We start from the raw sequence: 19588 nt of genomic DNA on the forward strand, positions 1-19588 counted from the left end.
ATCGTTGGCTGAGGGGCTGGAGAGAGGCTCAGGTTAGGAGCACTTGCTGTTCTTCCAGAGGCTCTCAGTTATGTTCTCAGCATCCAGGCCAGGCCACTCCACCTACTTGAGTCCCACAGGATCCAGCATCCTTTCTGCCCACCTTGGGTTTCTGTGCTCACATGAGCACACCCCTGTCCCCCCACATACATGTATATTGATAAATATTCAAACATTTCTGGTTGGGCTGCTGAACTTGATCTTTCATTTTAAAAAAATCATGAAATGATTTTTGGCCTTGGATTAGGTCAGAATTTTGAATAAGTTCTGAAATGGCCTTTGACTGATTTCTCCTATTTTTGTATTTTATATATATAAGGAAAGCTGAATTTTTAGCATTGATGATAAAAAAAAATCAAAATGTGGATGTGCTCTAAGAAACACTGAAGATGCTGTGCTTTCTGCAGTATTAAATAGTCACAATTGAATCCTTAATGTAAAATTAATCAAGCACCACATCTCATTAGTATGCAAATTTATTCATCTTTAATAGACAGTAAAAACATATGCATGCCAAAGAATTGCTTTAAAGTAAATTTCCTTATAATTTATTGCCACTATAGGCTTGACCAGTACACCTACTTTATGCTCATCCATACATGGAGTTGTATTAAAATTCCTCAGGGAAAAGAGATTATGAGTTCAAATGTTAAAGAAGCCCTGCTTGAAACCAGGAAAACTTAATCTTGGCAAAATTGACATTTGATCTAGATAAGTGTGTTCTTCGGTGTGGTTGTCTTGTTCTTTGTAGGATATTTAGTACCATCTGTGACCTCTACCCACTAAATGCCTTTGTTACCCCCCCAATTATGACAACCAAAAATGTCCTGCAGGCATTTCAAAATGTCCCCTGGGGAGGAAAATTACCCAAGCACGGTTGAACACCATCACTCTCAGCTGTCAGCTACTTTAGCAAAGCACTAATTGTGAGGGAACTTAAGGTTTTCCCTTTCCATGGGAATTCACAATGGAGAAGCTTACCAAACCCACAATAATGAATTCTCTGTTAAATAGAGGTTTATTTCTGACTTGTCTTAAAGGAAAGGCTTCTAATGGTCTCTAAAAGGACTTTGGCTAAGTAATATCACTGAGGGCTCAGTTCAAGGAAGGCTTGTGACAGAATTGTGAAAGTGTTATAAAATGTCAAACAAGTCCTTTTTTGGGGAAAGGGGGGGTTCAAAACAGGGCTTCTCTGTGTAGCCCTGGCTGTCCTGGAACTCACTCTGTAGACCAGGCTGGCCTTGAACTCAGAAATTGACCTGCCTGTGCCTCCCAAGTGCTGGGATTAGAGGCATGTGCCACAACTGCCTGGCAAGTCCTTTTTTTTTTTTTTTTTTTTTTTTTTCTTAAAAAAAAATACTTATTATTTGTGTGTGTGTTTGTGTACGTGTTGGTGAGGGGAGCTTCCTGTGCCACTGTGCATGTGTGGAGTTCAGAGGCTGATCTCCATGAGTTGGTTTTGTCCCTCAAACCATGGTTTGTGCTCTCTCTCTCTGTCTCTGTGTGTATGTGTGTGTGTGTGTGTGTGTGTGTGTAAGTTCATGTACTTGGTATCACTATGCATATATTTCTGTACAGCGTGTTTTTCTTTCCTTTTCTTTCAGCTTCTATACCCCTAGGGTTTGTTTTTTATTTTTTTTTAAGGCAGGTCTCACTAGGTCCCCTTGGGTGGTCCTGGGCACACTCTGTAGCCTCAGTGGGCCTGGGACCTGCAGTCCTCTTCCCCCAGGCTCCTGAGGAGCTGAGACTTCAGGAGTCTTTCTTATGCATAAACTTCCTATGTTTTTCGTGTCCTTAGGGCCTCTGCCTCTCTCTTCCTGCTTTAGGAGTTGTCTCACCTGCTGGAGGACAGAGAAGCAGAGTTCACTCCCAAGCCCTCCTGCTATGCGAGCCTCCTTGAGTTAGAGCACCACCAGACTCTGCTCATAGAAGACCAGGAGCGGAAGCTGCAGGTTCTGCAGCTGCTGGCCGTTCTGTGTGAGAAGATGTCTGAGCAGATATTCACACACGTCACTCAGGTGAGTGGCTGTCGCACCTGGATCCAGCCTGCTGGTATTTTAGTTCCTTTACAATTTTTTTTTTTAATGTTCCTTAACTGGGCATGGCGGTGCATACCTTTAATCCTAGTACTTGGGGGCAGAAGTAGGCAAATCTCTGTGAGTGAGAGGCCAATCTTGTCTACAAAGTAAATTCCAGGCCAGCCAGGGCTATGTACTGAGACCCTGTCTCAAAAACAGAAGTTTAGAGTGCAGTTTGATATCACCCTTTCCCTGTTTCTTGGAATTCTGGTTAAAAATGAAGGCTCTTACTTAAGTTTACTAGCTGAATTCATACCAGCGGTCTTACATACTACTCCATGTGCTTAACATGCTCCCCATGTGAGCCTCACCTAAGAAAACCCCAAGAACTGCTTTACATATTTTTTATGATATAGTGATATTCAACTTTGAGTACAAATAAACTCACCTAGTATTTTAAAAATATACCACTACCTATCTGGCTACCTTTTAGAGGCTTTGATTTAGTTTGCTGAAATAAGAGCCCTTCCTGAAGGCCTTTTTATTTTTTTTATTTTTTCAAGTTGCACATGGGTCCGAGGTTATGAATGGAGGGCAGGAGTGATGGCTCACTCACTGTGCAAACACGAGAAGGAGCGTTTGGATCCTCAGTGCCCACCTAGACAGCCTGGTGTGACTGCGCATGTGCCTGTAACCCCAGATCCGTGTAGGTCATGCACAAAAGATCTGCAGCTTGCTGACCCACCAGCATAGGGTCAGGCTCAGTGAGAGACTCTGGGTCAAGTAAATAGGGTAGACAGGAATAGAGCCCCTGACATCCTCTCTGGCCCCTTCATACATACTGGTACATGTACTTACATATGTGCACATATGCCACATACATATATACACAAATAAGTTGAGAACAATTGGAATTCAAATTTGAAAAGCAAGTCTTACCCTTGTATGGTTGTGCACACTTTTTGTCCCAGCACTCAGGAGACAGAGGCAGGAGGATCTCTAAGGTCAAGATCAGCCTGATCTACAGAGCAAGTCCTAGGATAGCCAGAGCTACACAGAGAAACTCTGGAAAAACCAAGCAGCCAAGCAAGCAGCCAGCCAAACAAACAAGCAAACAAGAAACTGTGAAGTGGGAACTTCTGGTTTCTTTGGGAAGTCAGTTATGTCAAATGATGTTTTGGTGGGCACACATGTGAAAGGATGTTTTGCTGAAGCAGACACAGGAAAGGACACGTGATGTTTAGAAAGAATATAAATATGACCCCACAGACAGTGGGAGCTCAAGCATTGGTTTGTCTTACTTCAGCTTGCTAGTCTTTGCTGACAACACGGATGTATTGGTTTGCCCTACGTTGCATTGTTGAGCTTCACGTGTGGTGACTTCATAGAGGGAAACTCACCAAAGAGCTTCTCCTGAGGCTCCTGTGGCTTTTTGCCACTTCAGTGGCCTGGGCCGATTGGCAAGCCTCAGGGTTTCTTCTGGATTGAACTGCCTTCCCTGATTCATGTGCTGTGTCTGCCAAGTGGACTGGACTGCAGCTGCTGGTTTGTGTGTGGTGTTTGCTAGTGGACCGGACTGAAAACAAGGAAGGTTGGGATCACCTCAAAGAATATTTCTAAACAGGTCCACTTCCCCCGTATCCTGATAATCTTTCTTTTCCACTGCCTCTGTTGGGTGGTGGGCTAAAGGGGAGGTTGAACTCTTATTAAAGTAGGCTATAAAAAAATATGCCTACAAAACTGTGTTAATAAGACCACTTTAAATTTCATGCATCCTCCAATTTACAGCTTATCTCCATAGCATCCTGTGCAGTTTTAAGATATTCTAAAAACAATACTTTCAGAGTAGAGTTGCTTAGTGGGTCAGTTCCTGCAGTGTATTGACTGAGACATAATTTTTACTACCTTCTTTAAAAGTAGGAGATAAAAGTGAAAAATACATTGGCAATGCAGGGACCATATTTTACCACTTAACTAGAATTAGTTGTGCCTGACTGGTGAAGAGTCATTTGTAAGATGGTATGATTGTCACACTTAAATCTGATCCTCCATGTCTTTGTGTGGTTGTCATTGTCATCTGCAGTTCGTGTTGCTAAGCAGCGTGTCACTGAGAGCTCCCGCTGAGAACGCTAGCTGCTGCCTGTCAGCTCTGGCTTAGCTTGCCTGTTTAATGTTCCTGGTTTCTGCCCAAGCCCCTCACTCCTTCAGTTCACCGACCTCATGTTGCTCGGCGGGGTGATTTGTTTTGTATGGTTCCTGACAACTTCCTCATCCCAGCTTGTGTCTGTGTCGGGGGCTGGGTGGAAGGGAAAATGGTTTAAAAACCGATAGAGCCTGTGCCTCTGCACTTACCTCCCTCACTCCTAATTAAGAAACCGTGGGGTTAGGTTGGCACAAAAGATGCGCTGACCTATTGTAGCGCCCTTCGCACAGGTTATTCAAAATGCACCAGAACAAAAGAACCCCCAGGAAGTACCAAAGTGTGCTTTGTGATCTCACTGCTCGTGATGATGTTGGCGTATTATTTTGAAACCCATGAGCACGTTCACATGCACACACACAGAGAAAATAAAGTAAATGTCATGTGGTTAATATTATCAGGAATAAAGATTTTTAGTATAAGGAAAATGTATAAAAGCCAAAGAACTAGCATGAAATCCGTATACTCTTGAATTACAGTTGGGGACATTAGTGTGAGTGAATGATTGATGCTTTTCTCTGAAAACAATGGGTATTTCCTAGTGTGGTCCCCTGTCATTGCCAGGAACAGTGACAGGCAGCAGCAGCAGCAGCATTAAGTGCCCTAGTTCCAGAGTGGAGACTATAAAAACCATTCCTACTCAGAATACTCAGTGATCTCTGGGATGAAGGTTGATTTGAGGTCTAGGGTAGAGATTGTACATTATAAGCTTCAAGGCAGCTTGATGTGCCCAGGCACAAGGAAGCCATCTGAATTTAATGGGGTCATGGCAGTAGCAGTCAGGAGCCACCTTGAAGGGACTCTTGTTGCAACACACCACACAACTACAGCATTCAGAGGAACAATGGCTAGAGCAGACACATCAAAGATAGAAAATGAGGTTTTAAACCTCTCAGGATTCCTTAGAGATTGTCAGGGCCTCTGGTCACTATTTTCTAAGTTGATAATCGAGGAGAATGAGGATAGCACATGTCTAGCCTTTCTTGTAGTGATCAGATTTCATCAGACACGCAATGGAGAATTTTCCATAGGAGAATCACAGGCTAGCGACTAGTTGGTTGCTTGCCTTCTGGGACAGTCACAGCCAAACCATTCAGAAGGACCTAGAAAACTACTTCTTAAATCTCTAATGATTTTATGGGTTTAGGGAATGATCACCATTGCCTGCAAATGGTTAGAAGGGCTGTGGATGGAATATTCTTATGTTCCCAGTGAAATTGACTGTCCCCCCTTTTATAAAAAATTTCAAGTTTGAAGTAATTTTTAGTAATTATTCTGTTTATTTTTGGTTTTGGGTTTTGAGAGTGTTTCACTGCATATCCCTGGCTGACCTGGGATTTGCTATATAGAACTCATAGAGATCCTCCTGCCTCTGCCTCCCGGTGCTGGGATTACATTTGTGTACCACCATACCTGGCTTTTTCTTTCTTTCTTTTTTTTTTTTTATTAAGTATTTTCTTCAATTACATTTCCAATGCTATCCCAAAAGTCCCCCACCCCCTCCCCCTCCACTCCCCTACCCACCCATTCCCATTTTTTGGCCCTGGCGTTCCCCTGTACTGGGGCATATAAAGTTTGCCTGACCAATGGGCCTCTCTTTCCAGTGATGGCCGACTAGGTCATCTTTTGATACATATGCAGCTAGAGTCAAGAGCTCCGGGGTACTGGTTAGTTCATAATGTTGTTCCACCGATAGGGTTGTAGATCTCTTTAGCTCCTTGGATACTTTCTCTAGCTCCTCCATTGGGGGCCCTGTGATCCATCCAATAGTTGACTGTGAGCATCCACTTCTGTGTTTGCTAGGCCCCGGCCTAGTCTCACAAGGGACAGCTATATCACCGTCCTTGCAACAAAGGCTTGCTAGTATATGCAATCATACCTGGCTTTTTCTTTTGTGTGTGTGCAGCATGTATTAATTGAACATATTAATGAGGACTATTTGTTGAGAGAACTTCCTAGTGAATACCTTGTTCCTACTTCCTACGTAGATATTGGAGTATAATTTTACTGTACTCCGTCAAATCTTCTTTCATGATTTCATTCCTCCGTGTCTTATTTTTCAGAACATTACAGGGTTAGTGCAGACAGCAGTGCACGCTGTGCCAAATATTTTGGACAGATTGGTCTTCTGTCACCCTCGATGGCCAAACAGGTTGTCGTGGGTTCCCACATGTATGCAGTGGGAAGTATAGGGCACTTGGGAAGGATTCTGACCTAAGCCCAGAACCTTGACCCTGAATCCAATTAAGGAAATGCAGACGCCAGAGTACTGTGTTAGCAAAGGCCAGAGGAAGCAGTCAGCCAGGTCCAAACTGCGAGAATCTGCAGTGCTTGTGTGTCTGCTTCTTCACCAAATAGATGGCATAAAAAAAAAGGGGGAACCCAGCTGGGCATGGTAGTCACGCCTTTAATCCCAGCAATGAAGAGGCGGAGGTAGGCAGATCTCAAAGCCATCCTGGTCTACATAGTGAGTTCCAGGACAGCCAGATCTACATAGTGACACTCTGTCTCAAAAAAGCCTGGATGGATGGATGGATGAATGGATGGATGGATGGACGAGTGAGTGGGTGAACCAGTACTAGATTCAGATAAATAACTGGGGGACTGGAGAGGTGGCTCTGTCAGTTAAGTGCTTACCATGCAAGCATGAAGACCTGAGTTTGGATCCCCGTGTAAGAAGCTGGGCTTGGCAGAGTTCATCTGTAACCCCAACTCTTATGGGGTTGGGCAAGAGTGGTGGAGACAAGTAGATACCTAGCTCTTACTACCCAGGCAGTCTGCTAACTGGTGAGTGCTATGTTCAGTGAGATACCCTATCTTCTAAAGTCAAAAGCAATAGAGGAAAATGCCTAAAGTTAACCTGTGTGCACACAAACACATGCACACATACGTTTAAAAAATTATAGGCAAATTGTGGCTGGGCATGGTGGCATGTACCTTTAATGCGAACACTCAGGAGGTACGACAGGCTATGCCTGAGTCTCAGGCCTTTCTGGTCTACATAGACAGTTTAGACCCTGTCTTAAAGAAAAAGGAATTATATGAGATATTCCTTATAACAGTTGTGGGCCAGGCATTAAGCTCAGCTTAAAAAAATATTTTTAAAAGAAAGCAAAGAATGTCATATGGCAGTAATTTATTATGAAGTGTGTCAGATGGTGATTATTTCTGGAGGAAGATGGAATAAGGAAAAGGGATGGTAAGTAGGTGGCTGTGGAGAGCTGCATTGAAGAGATGACCTGTAGCCAGGGAGGGTGTGAAGACTTGCAGAGAGAGGGATGATACCCAAGAGTATCAGGACCAGCGAGGAGCCCAGTGCCAGTGCAGGGTGTGAGCAAGGTTCCTAGTCTCTGCCCTTTCAGAAACTACATCCTTTGTACACTGCTGAGTTAGATCACTGTAGTCAGCAGAGTAGAAATGGTTCTTCCTGGTGTTTTTCTTTTTTTGACTCTGTGTGTGTGTGTGTGTGTGTGTGTGTGTGTGTGTGTGTGATAGACTCGTTACAAAAACAGAACACAGAGAGAGTTGCCCGTTATAAAGACAAGGTATTGACCTATTCTGGAAATCATAGGTCAGCATCAGCAGGGCAGATGTGTGTGCTTGTAGAGGTGAGAGTTGGGAAAGGAGACACTAACAGTTGGAAGCTACAGAGCCATAGCTGATCAGCAGCCTGAGAAACTGGGAGACGGAGCATCTGCACGGAGAGAAGCATGGAATGAACCTCAACAGAGCTGCTGAAAAGGGAGCCAGGCATCAAGGTGTGGTATGCCAATAATCCTAGCACAGAGGGGAGGCAGGAGGATTGCCACAACGACATAGTGACATTGTCTCAATAAGCAAACAAACAAATAAATAAATAAAGTCTCTCCCTGAAGCAAGTGTGGCATTGCTCCAGAAACAGTGCGAGTAAAAGGGGCAAACAGTGTGAGTTCCTTCTGCAGCAGCCTGGGCATAGCACTAACTAATTAGGAAAGGGACTGAGTGCAGGTCATAACACAGTGTTAAGGCTATCTGAGACTTAGGGGAACCCTTCTCTTCCCCAGCAAAACAATAGAGGCTTTAAAACTACTTTTTAAAAATGTCTTATGTTGTACGCATGTGTATAGGGTAGGAGTCACATGGAGGTCACAGGATGGCTTTGTGAGTTGGTTCTCCCGTCTTTACTTGGGCTCCAGTGAGTAGACTCAGTTGACTGGCTTGCATGGCAAGAACTGTCCCCTGCTGAACCATCTCACCAGCTTAGAGGTTTCCTCTTACCCAGGGCTTTGCCTGTGGATGGAAGTCGCATCTGAAGAGCAGGAGACTTGTGCTGTGTGGATGTGTCCTGTCTCATCTCTCCCCACCTGATTCTGCATCTACTGAGTCAACTGCTCATAATTACTTCACTCTTTAATAATAACATTAGGTATTTGCTGTTTACCAGGCTCCATTCTGAACCCATGACGGGTATTAACTCATTTAATCCTCTTAATGACCCTATGGAGATGTGTAACTTGCTGACGAAGTGCTGACAGAGTGGAAGGGGCTGGAGGCTGGCTTGATTGTGTGCATTTCAGCAGCCTCCTGAGGGATGCTGAACTCGAGGAACTCTGCCTTGGGTGGGAGTCAATTGAAAAACTCCCCTGAGTTCCAAAGGGCTTCAATCACTGAGGACCTCTTGGGTTGGCAGTCCTGTCAGAACCACAAAAAGTGGGAAACTAGGGAAAGCTGCTGTCAAAATGGCGCTCCAGGAAGGAAGTCTGGTTGGACATTGCAGCGATCCTACATGTGGGGGATCGATCAGGAAGTTCAAGCTCATCCTTGGCTACATAGCGACTGGGAGGCCAGCCTAGGCTGTATCAGAGTCTGTCTCAGTGTCCTTCCAACAAATAATAAGGAAGTTTGGGAGAAAGGATATTTTTATTGATGACATACATTAATAAATGGCCCTCCCTTTATAGTTAGCAGTTCCTAGTTTTTAAATATTTTTTTCAAGTCTTTGAATTTTTATACATTTATACGATGTATTTTATCATATCCATCCACTACCTTTGTTCAGCTCTCCTAGAGCCCCACCAGCCTTTTGTCTCTCTGTTTTCTGCTCTGTTGATTCTCAGTTGTTTGTTTTATGTTTGCATGCATACAAACAGAACTCTTCTGTTTCTCTGGGAAGCCCTGGCTGTCCTAGAACTTGCTTTGTAGACCAGGTTAGCCTTGAACCTGCCTCTGCCTCTGCCTCCCAAAGTCGATTAAAGTATGGCTTCCAGCCTTTTAAAAACAGGTACATAGTGGATCAGGTGAGATGGCTCAGTACATAAAGGTGCTTGCCACCAAGTCTCACAGCCTGAGTTCAGACCCTAGAACCCATTCCAAAGAGAGAACTCACTCCTAAACTGCTCTAACCTCCACACAAATGTGGCATGTTGCACTTGTGGACACACACAGGGATAAACAAATGTAATGTTTTTAACAATAAAAAAAATGCCTAGGAAGGAGCTTAGGAAAGCTAGTTCTAGCAATTAACAAATCTTGTGCTAACATAGAAGGTAAATAAAAGCAAGGCACCCTTTAAAATTTTTTCTCTGGCTTAACTAGATGGCCCCAAATGGTTTATAAATCAGGAAAGCGTCAGGGTTAGAGAGGGAGGCGCGTTTCCCCCATTGTTTCCGTGCGAGGAACATTTAAATAACCTTTGCAGTTTCCTGCCTTGCCCCAGAAGACAAGTGTTAACAGGCCATTCTCCCAGCTTTAAGCTTGCAGTGAGGAATCTAGCATAGCATGTGATTTGTCCAGAGAGTTAAACATGCAGCATTGCATAGTGGTTAGAGGCTTATTATGGCCTATCTCAACTTTCCCATTTTCAAAATGATATCTCCCCTTTGAGCCATTAATCCTGAATATCCACGTGTGCATGTGTACGTGCATGAATGCCTGTCTGCTGTTGTTTAACGGTGATTATACGAGGCTCAGTTCAAATGATGCTGACCAAATTAATTCCATTGAAAGGTTGTTGGTAGTCTGTATAAAACCTTACGTATGAATGATGGTAAGTCTGTAGAAATAGTGACACTTAGAATTTGACTCTGGATTTCTTACAGGTTGATTGAGGACGCAGGATTATAAATAACACCAGGAACCTTCTCCCCTGTTCATTGCTTACTAGAATTAGACTGTCACGTGAAACTGAGAAATCTCTGAGGAGGAAACCTCCTTCAGAGAACATTTTAGATGACCAGAAAGTACTACTTACTTTTATGTATGCATTTGATAGTATATGTGTATATGTGCATTCTCATGTGTGCATGTGCGTGTGGAGCTAAGAGGCTGACCTTGAACATTCATTTTCTATCTCCTGCCGACTTGATTTTGAAGTAAGATATCTCTTGTCACTTGCTGCTGTGCTATATAAACCCCAGGCAGGCTGCCCTGTCAGGTTCCTTTCAGCTGGGCCTCCTTGACTTTGTAATATTGCTCCCGTCTCTGCCTCCTGTGTCACTGTAGGAGTGCTGGGTCACAGACATTTCCAGCAGTGGGTTCTGGATCTAAACCTGTAATTAGACTTACAAGGCAAGTGCTTTCACTTGCCTAGTTATCTCCCAGGCACAGAGTTTATTTTTTTAGAGTAGTTTTAGGGTCACAACAAAATTGAGCAGATACAGACGTTTCTCAGATATCTCCTATGCCCTCATGTCCCTAGCCTCCCCATTGTTACCAAAGAGTAACGGCTTTTTAGAATTCTTTACCTCGTGTGTGTGTGTGTGTGTGTGTGTGTGTGTGTGTGTTTGTGTGTATCTCCTGGGGACTCAACCCTTTCACCTGCTAGGTGTACCCTGAGCTACATTCTGGGCTCTTTGTTGTAACTGAGGAATCCACATAACCACATCAGTGTGGCTCCCAGTCTGCAGCTTACATCAGGGTTCACTCTGGGGCTTGTACTGTTAATAGGTTCCACATGTCTGCCATCCTCCTGTATCCTAAAAATAGGTTCACTCTCACATCTGCCCCCTGTACTCACTCACTTACACTCTCTCTCTCTCTCTCTCTCTCTCTCTCTCTCTCTCTCTCTCTCTCACCTGTATCCTTGCAGATTGCTTCCTCTCACTTTGTATTATTTCTCCTCACTAATATTCCTCCATGTCTTTTCATGGCTTGCTAGCGCACCGACAGTACTAAATGACACTGTCTTGACAAGTCTGTTTATGCACTCACCTTATGGAGGTCATCTTAGTCACCTCTGAGCTTCGAGATTCATGACTAGAGCTGCTATAAACAACCAGCTGCAGGTTCTTCTGTGAGCCTGAGTTTCTACCTCCTTTGGTAAATGTCAAATGCAGTGGCTGGGGCAAAGGAGAATTCTTTGCTTTATAAGTGATGGATTCTTGGGACAGAGTTTTTAGCTCAATGGTAGAACCCTTGCCTAACATGTGCAAGTACTTGCTTGCCAGTACTGAATTAAAAATGGATGGATGGATGGATGGATGGATGGATGGATGGATGGATAGATAGATAGATAGATAGATAGATAGATAGATAGATAGATAGATAGATAGATAGAATGCCAGGAGTAACTGATGCTTATACTCCCAGCACTTAGGAGGAAATCTGCTGTGTATTATTGGAGACTAGCTTGGGCTACATGAGACCCTCATCTCAACAGACAAGTACATTGCTTGCTTAGCATGCAAGAAGCCCTGAGTCTGATTTTCCAGCACCACATTAACTGGGCTTAGTGACACATACCTATAATCCCAACACTTGGGAACTGAAAGCAGGAAGAGCAGAAGTCCAAGGCCATCCTTAACTACTTAGCAAATTTGAGGCCAGCCTGGGCTATATGATTACATAAGACCCTGTATCAAAAAGAAAAAAGAGAGAGAGAGATTCATACTCTACATATGAAAGATTCGGAAGCTTCTGCATTGCTAAACTCCTCCTGAAGGTGCTTGGTGGAGTAGATTGTTTAGAGCACTATATGCTCGTGGGTTGTCTTCTCCATCTCGACATTTAGCTATTACTGTTTCTTTTAAACCATCCTATATAAACTGTCAGGTGTAAAACAGAAACCCATGAAAAACAGCAGAGAATCACAGAGCTCCGCGTCTGCTACCCAGGAGCAGCCGTGACGTGCTTGTGATGCAAAGGGGGGTAGTACAGACGTCAGATGGAAGGATTCTACAGTTGCTTCCTGCCCCTCACTCATTCTAACTTCCTTCTCTGGCAGGTAGTGGACTTTGTAGCAGCAACACTGCAGAGAGCATGTGCAGGCCTGGCTCATGAGGCAGAGAGCGCCGTGGGATCCCAAACCCTGAGCATGTCCATGGGGCTGGTGGCTGTCATGCTAGGAGGAGCTGTTCAGGTGAGCGTAAGTGTGAGCAAAACTTGAATGTCACATGGGGAAGAGGACCTGCCGCCCTTCTTCCATACCTTCATGGAAAGCAAGAATGGATATTGCACCCAGGAGAACTGGGATGGCCAAGCTGGGTTGCTGATGAGAATCATCTCCAACATAGATGACAAGCCTGCTCCCTTCACAGTGCCCTGCGCAGATGTCATCATCAAAAGGGCAGGGCTCTTTCCCTCGCAGAAGGAGCTTGTTTTGGAAACAGTGAGCAAAGTGGTTTGCGCCTGAGGCAGACACTCCGTTCTCTGGCTCCCATTCTTCAAAGGGTTGGTGGGAAATCCCTAGCAACCTCCTGGCGGCTCAGATGGCATTGGTTACACAGTTTCACGTTAGCTCAGGATCTGTTGTTGAGCACATGCCGTGCAGTGTGCTTGAGCCCCTTGCCAGTCACTTTTAAGAGTTTTGTTTTGTTTTGAGACAGAATCGCATGTAGCCCAGGCTGGCCTCGGATTCAGTCTGACGTTGTTGATTGATTTTCCTTTCCACCTCCCGAGAGAGAGCTAGGATTACAGGTGTACACCACCATGGCCAGCTTAGCTTATGTGCTTTTTACATAATTAATTTCTAGGTTTTAAGATCTATTTCTATTTTTAAATTATGTGTGTGCGTGTGTCTGTGTGTACATGCGTGTAGGTGCCTGCTGAGACTAAAAGAGGGTGTCAGATCCCCTGAAGCCAGATTTACAAACGACTGTGAGCCTCCTTACATGGGCACTGGGGACCACACACAGGTCCTTTGCCACCCACTGAGCCATCTCTTCAGCTCTAATTTATAGTTTTAAAAATTTATTCAAACATTATTGGTTATTATTTGCCACATGCCAGATATTGAGCTAAAAGATCTGGGAATATAGCAGTGGGCAAGACGGACATGGCTTATATCTCATACTGCAGCCCAGGGAGGGAGGCACACACAGAATGACCATTTAAAAATATGATAGAATTGAGTCAAATCCCTCCAAAGAAGAGGGACGGGAACGGAGGGGACATAACATCTAAGCTAGGCCAAGAGGTCTTCAGTGAGCAGATGGGATTTAACTAGACCTGAAGAGGAGTATGTGTGTGAGTGGGTAGAACTCGCGGAAGGAAGCCTTTCATTAGAGAAGCTCGTGCAAGGTCTCAGAACCAGAGAAAAGCCCCGTTGGTTTTCTTGAGGCACTGATAAGAGGAAGTTGTAAAGCCCCGGCGAGGCACTGCCAAAGGGAAAGGGAGAGGCAGGGCCAGACCGTGCTTGTGAGACCTGCGTGTGAGGGTGACTGGTTAAGGAGAGGCAGGTACAGACCATGCTCGTGAGGGTGACTGGCTAATTGGGTGACACATTAAGCAAGGAGACTGCAAGAAAGTAGGCCAGCGTCAGAGCAGGTATCACAGACTCAAGCTCATCCCGTGAGAAGGGAGCCCGCAGGTTCATTCTGAGTTTGAGCATTCACATCTGGGTGATTCCTGACATTCTAGATTTTGCCTTTCTCTTGACTTATTTTTTTTGGCTCTGTGTTTTTTTTTTTTTTGTGGTCTCTCTCTCTCTCTCTCTCTCTCTCTCTCTCTCTCTCTCTCTCTCTCTCTCTCTCTCTCTCTCTCTCTCAGATCAAACCCAGAGCCTTTCACTTCCCCATGTGTTACATCTCCAGCACTCTTAACAAGCGTGTCCAGCCAGCAGCCCACAGCTGACAGCCTGGGTCCCAGACTACAACATTATATTTTAGTGTCAAAAGGTGGGATACTCCTACCTGGAGAAAAAAAGGAGAAAAAGGATTTTTATCTGGGCTAGTTGTCAATATGAATCCCATTTCTCACTGGATTTACATTCCTAATTTTATATTTTGTATGTCATCTGAAAAAAATAAGCTTTTGGCTAAGGTTCCGGAGTCATATGAAATGTAACAAGGAAGAGTTCACAGATGGAATAGCTTAAGTTGGATTGTTACTGGATTTAATTAGCTTAGTTGAATTTTGTTTTCTGATTGAATATTAATTTGGATAGTCTTTATAGGTTGAAAGCATAGATTGTGTTTAATCTTCTTATTTAGTACTTATTTTAGACAATAGAACAAATGGGAAAGAAATCGCTAAAATCTATTACTGCATTTTTAGAGCCCATTGTTGGAGGCCGTGCCTCACTTGCTATCTCTGCACAGCCCTGGCCCATCCTTGCCCTCCTATGAGCCATCCTGACTCATTGCCACTTCCTGGGCTCCCCTGATTTTGCAGTTTAAGTGAACACACATCACCTTGTTTACTTTTGCCCTAGATTTGCTAATTTATTGTTTCCTGCTTGATTCATTCATTTATAAGAGTTTCCTCTTCCTCCTCCTCCTCTACTTTTTTTTTTTCTTTCTGGTTTTCTCTGTTCTCTGTGTAGTCCTGGCTGTCCTAGAACTTGCACTGTATACCAGGCTGGCCTAGAACTCATAGACCCATCTGCCTCTGCCTCCCAAGTGCTAGGATGGCATGTGCCACCACTGCCTGGCAAAGGTGCCCTTTTTTTAAAATTTTAGATTTAGTTTATTTGTGTGTATGAATGTTTTACCTCCATGTATGTATGTATGTATGCCACCTGTGTGCCTGGGGCCGCAGGAGGTCAGAAGAGGGTCGTAGGATCTCCTGGATCTGGAATTTGGATGGTTCTGAGCCACTATGTTGGATGCTAGGATTTGAATGCAGGTTCTCTGGAAGAGTACCCAGTGCTTTTAACAGCTGCGCCATCTATCTCTCCAGCCCCGTAAGGCTTCTTAGTAATGCTGGGTTTTGTCTTGTATTCACAATAAGGTCACATTTGAAAATCATGGTTGACTACAGTCACTCTTTAGAGCCTACAACATTTTCCCTGTTAGGAGTCATTGTTTTGGCCAATGAAACAGAATCTAACAGCATCGGGCCTTTCTTCATTCCTTTCTGATTCATGTAAGTAAGGTGATTATTAAAACAGCATGTCTGGGAAGAGGAGTTAGTGTTGAGAAAGTGCAGGTTAAGATTGCTAACAAGATGACTGTAACTCCACATTCATTTTCTAAATTCCAGGCTTGGTCATCACTAAAGTATTACATTGGGGAGTCTCCCTGTCCCCCCAAGAAGCAGTTTCTGCTTGGTGTTGTAGAGCCTGTGGGCCCCGCTATTGCCCTGGTTGGTGAAGCTGAGCAGACCATTCTGGCCTTTCTTTAGGAAATGTATTACCTAAAGGCTGGACTCCTAATCTTTAGGCCCAGATATCATAGTAAGATTCACTACTGAGAGAGCAAAAGTTTATCTTTCTCTAAAGGAACATCCATCTTCAGCTTGTCCTTACACCATACTATCCAGGTCTTCATGTCTCTCCCTTCCCTCCCCTCCCCTCCATTCGTCCATCCTATCTTCCTTTCTTTGTCAAAGGCCAATGTTTAAACACTTCATTTATAAAAACTTTCTCCTGAGGACGGCTCCGAGGTAGAGTTCTTGTTGCTCTTAGAGACATGGGTCTGGTTCGCTGTGCCCACATGGCTCCTCACAACCATCTGTAACTCCAGTTCCAGGGGACCTGATGCCTCTCCTGGCCTTCTGAGGCACTGCACTCATGAGGTGCACAGACACACATGCAGACAAACCATTGGTAAACATAAAATAAAATAAATCTCAAAAAATCCCATTGTTATAAGCATATGCCTATATTTTAGGTGAGGCTGACGAACACATCAGAACCATAGCAAAACAAGGAGAATGAAGTGGTTCCACTTCTACCCTTTGCCCCTTCACTGGGCTGGACACTCTCTCTATAGAACATCATTTATTCTTGATTGTGGTTGCCTCAAGCAGGCACTTCCTGCTTCCTACCCGGTGTTAGGGAGCCAAACCTGCCACAGCAGCTAATAAACAGCATGGGTGGATGACAAATGGCAGGAAGCAAGAAGAAAGGAAAATATTTTAAACTAAGGAGGGAGTGGGTTTTGGTTTTTTTTTTTAAACCTATCCAAGGGCATAGACTTTTAAAGGTTTAAGAACACTGCTCTCTCCCTTTACGAGAGCACCCTTCAGACCTCAGTAACCCATGGGTGTGAGGACAGCATTAGTCATGAGTTGCTACAGGGAAAGGAGAGCTTGTTATCCTCTAGGTAACTCACACGGGTCCCAGAAGTTCAAGCATTTATGGTAGGTAGATGGTCACCGCCAGCAAAAGCCCTTGCTGAGGATGGGCAGTTACGTCAAGCAGGGCCCTGTGCAAGCTAAGCCCTTGCTTTAGCCCTCACCTTAGCTTGCATCTCTGCACGACCGTTCACACATCCAGAGCTTCAGGACATCTCAGGTGTCTACTCTGTCATTCTCTGCCTAGTCCTTTGGGACAGTCTCTCATCATCTCACTAGCCCTGAAATAACTAACAGGCCCGTGTGCAGCCTTCCCAGCTTTTTACACAGGTGCTGGGGATTCAAACTCAGGTCCTCACGCTTACACAACGAGTGCCGTACCACCAAGCTGTCTGCTCTGCCCCTAATTTTACATCCTTTTTTAAAAATGTGGTTAACAAGATGGCTCAGGAGGGAAAGGTATTTGCCGCACAAACCTGAAAACCTGAGCTCAGCCCCTTGGCCCTGTGTGAAAGTGGAAGGAAAGAGCTGACTCCACGAGATTGCCCTCTGACCTGCTCATTCATGACCAGGCACTTGTGTGCCACAACTGTGTGCATGCACGAGTACATGTATGCACACACATGCATGATTAATACAAGTAATTTTTAAACGATCTTTAAGTTAGCTACAGACTATTTGTTTCCAATGCCTTTAGCTTTTGAGATTAATCCATCTATCTATGGAGTTGTCTTCATTATATTCATTTATAAATGTTACAGATTTTCAGAGCCTTCTATAGTTTTTTATGAAATGATTTCTGTTGCTACCAGTGTCCAGTGAAAGGTTTTTTGTTTTCTTTTAATGCCTGTTTTAAAGGACTACACCATTGAGATAAATGCTTCAAAGATCTAGAATCTGGTTAGGTATGGTGGTACACACCTTTAGTCCCAGCACTCGATGGTCAAAGGCAGGCAGATCTCTGTGAGTTCAAGGCTAGTCCAGTCTTCATGGTGAGTTAGGATAGCCAGAACTCTGTAGAGAGACCTGGTCTTCAAAACAAAACAAAATAAAACAAAACAAAAAACAAAAAGATCTAGAATCTTTAAGGACTGCCAATATCCAAAAACCTAGCAGAAATCAGTATTTTTAAAAAACATTTTTTTATTTTTATAAATATTTTTATTTTTATTTTTATAAATATTTTTTATAAATTTTATAAATATTATTTATTTGTTTGTATATGTGCGCCTGTGTGTGTACATGTGTGTATGCACTTGTGTGTGTACGTGTGTATATGTACCTGTGTGTACATGTGTGTATGTACATATGTGTATGTACCTGTGTGTGTTCATGTGTGTATGCACATGTGTATATGCACCTGTGTGTGTACAGAGACCTGAGCAGGGTATGAGGTATCTATCCTTCTGTATCACTCTCTACCTATTGTCGAGACAGGGTCTTTTTTTGAACCTAAGGCTCACAGTTTTTCTGCTATGCTAGAAGCCAGGGATCCTCCTGTTTTCACTGAACTTGGAGCTGGGATTACCGAGATGCATGGAAAATGTGGCTTGTTGTGTGGGTACTGGGTTGTGAGCTCTGGTCCCTCATAGTAAAGGATGGCTTTTAGGCATAATTTAATTTTTATATACCAAACTATTACTTTTTGTTTATTTTATTTTTTCTTTTGAGACAGGCTCACAGGCTATTCTAGAACTCATTATGTAGATCAGTCCAGCCTTGTACTCAGGGTAGTTCTCCTGCTCCAGCTCTCCATTGTGATGACACGCATGAGCCACACTGTCAGGATTGTAACCTCTTGACTTTACAATCAGCTGTGTTCCAGTTGACAGTTCTGGACATCTTACTTAAGTGTCTGTTTCAGATGCAGGAACTAATGGGCACTCTCCCTCAGGGATACAGAGTGTGTTCTTGTTCACTTAGAAGGTGCCTCTGTGTGGCAGTGCTCAATACTTGTTAGCTGCAATTATGTAGCAAATAGCTCAGGGCAGTGCTGAGTGCATCATGAACCTGATGTGACTGTTGCCCCTCTGTGCTCTTGGTAACATTGTCCACATTAGTTTTTAACCTACTAGTTTTATATTTCCCTTTATAGTTGAAGTCAAGTGATTTTGCAGTCCTGAAGCAGCTGCTGCCTCTGTTGGAGAGGGTCTCTAACACATACCCTGACCCTGTCATCCAAGAACTCGCCGCCGATCTCCGAATTACCATCTCCACTCATGGAGCCTTCTCCACTGATGCCGTCAGCACAGCAGCCCAGAGTACCCTAAACCAAAAGGACCCGGGACAGAAAATAGAAGAACAGCGACAAACCAGTCCTGACATATCTACAGAAGGAGCTCAGAAGCCCCCCAGAACAGGCCAAGGTTCCAGTGGGCCCTGCACTGCCACAAGCCAGCCACCTGGAAGCATAACCACACAACAGTTCCGGGAGGTTCTCTTATCGGCCTGTGATCCCGAGGTTCCAACCCGGGCTGCTGCCCTCCGCACCCTTGCCCGCTGGGTAGAGCAGAGGGAAGCGAGGGCCCTGGAGGAACAAAAGAAGCTTCTCCAGGTGAGTAGGCGACACTGCCCCGGGCACAGGACCTAGTGCAGGCAGCTGCCCAGGGCTAATATTCAACTCAGGGCCTTTGCTGTTTTGAGACAGGATCTCACTGTAGATCCCTGGCTGGCCTGGAACTTGTTCCATAGACCAAGCTGACCTGGAACTCAGAGATCCACCTGTTCTGCCTCCTGAGTGCTGGGACTAAAGGTGTGTCCCCTCATGACCAGCCCAACTCGGGTATGTTTTAAACATTGACTTGTGTCAAGCACTCTCTTGGATTATCCTCCAGGAATTTAAATTGTTGAAAAGTCAGATTAAGATAGGAAGGGTGTTTTATATATAAGCCATGTGATG

General features: G+C 44.2%; 1 protein-coding gene across 1 annotated transcript in view; it reads left to right on the plus strand.

Moving 5' to 3' along the window:
* The window catches only part of Tango6 (transport and golgi organization 6), a 168372-nt gene that overhangs the window by 40161 nt on the left and 108623 nt on the right, over positions 1-19588 (plus strand). The window contains exons 11-13 of the mRNA NM_173037.1: positions 1866-2057; positions 12458-12592; positions 18785-19243. Coding sequence (NP_766625.1) covers positions 1866-2057; positions 12458-12592; positions 18785-19243 — 786 coding nt within the window. The remainder of the gene's footprint in view (positions 1-1865; positions 2058-12457; positions 12593-18784; positions 19244-19588) is intronic.

The sequence above is a fragment of the Mus musculus genome, chromosome 8, assembly GCF_000001635.26.
Source record: "Mus musculus strain C57BL/6J chromosome 8, GRCm38.p6 C57BL/6J".
NCBI lineage: Eukaryota > Metazoa > Chordata > Mammalia > Rodentia > Muridae > Mus > Mus musculus.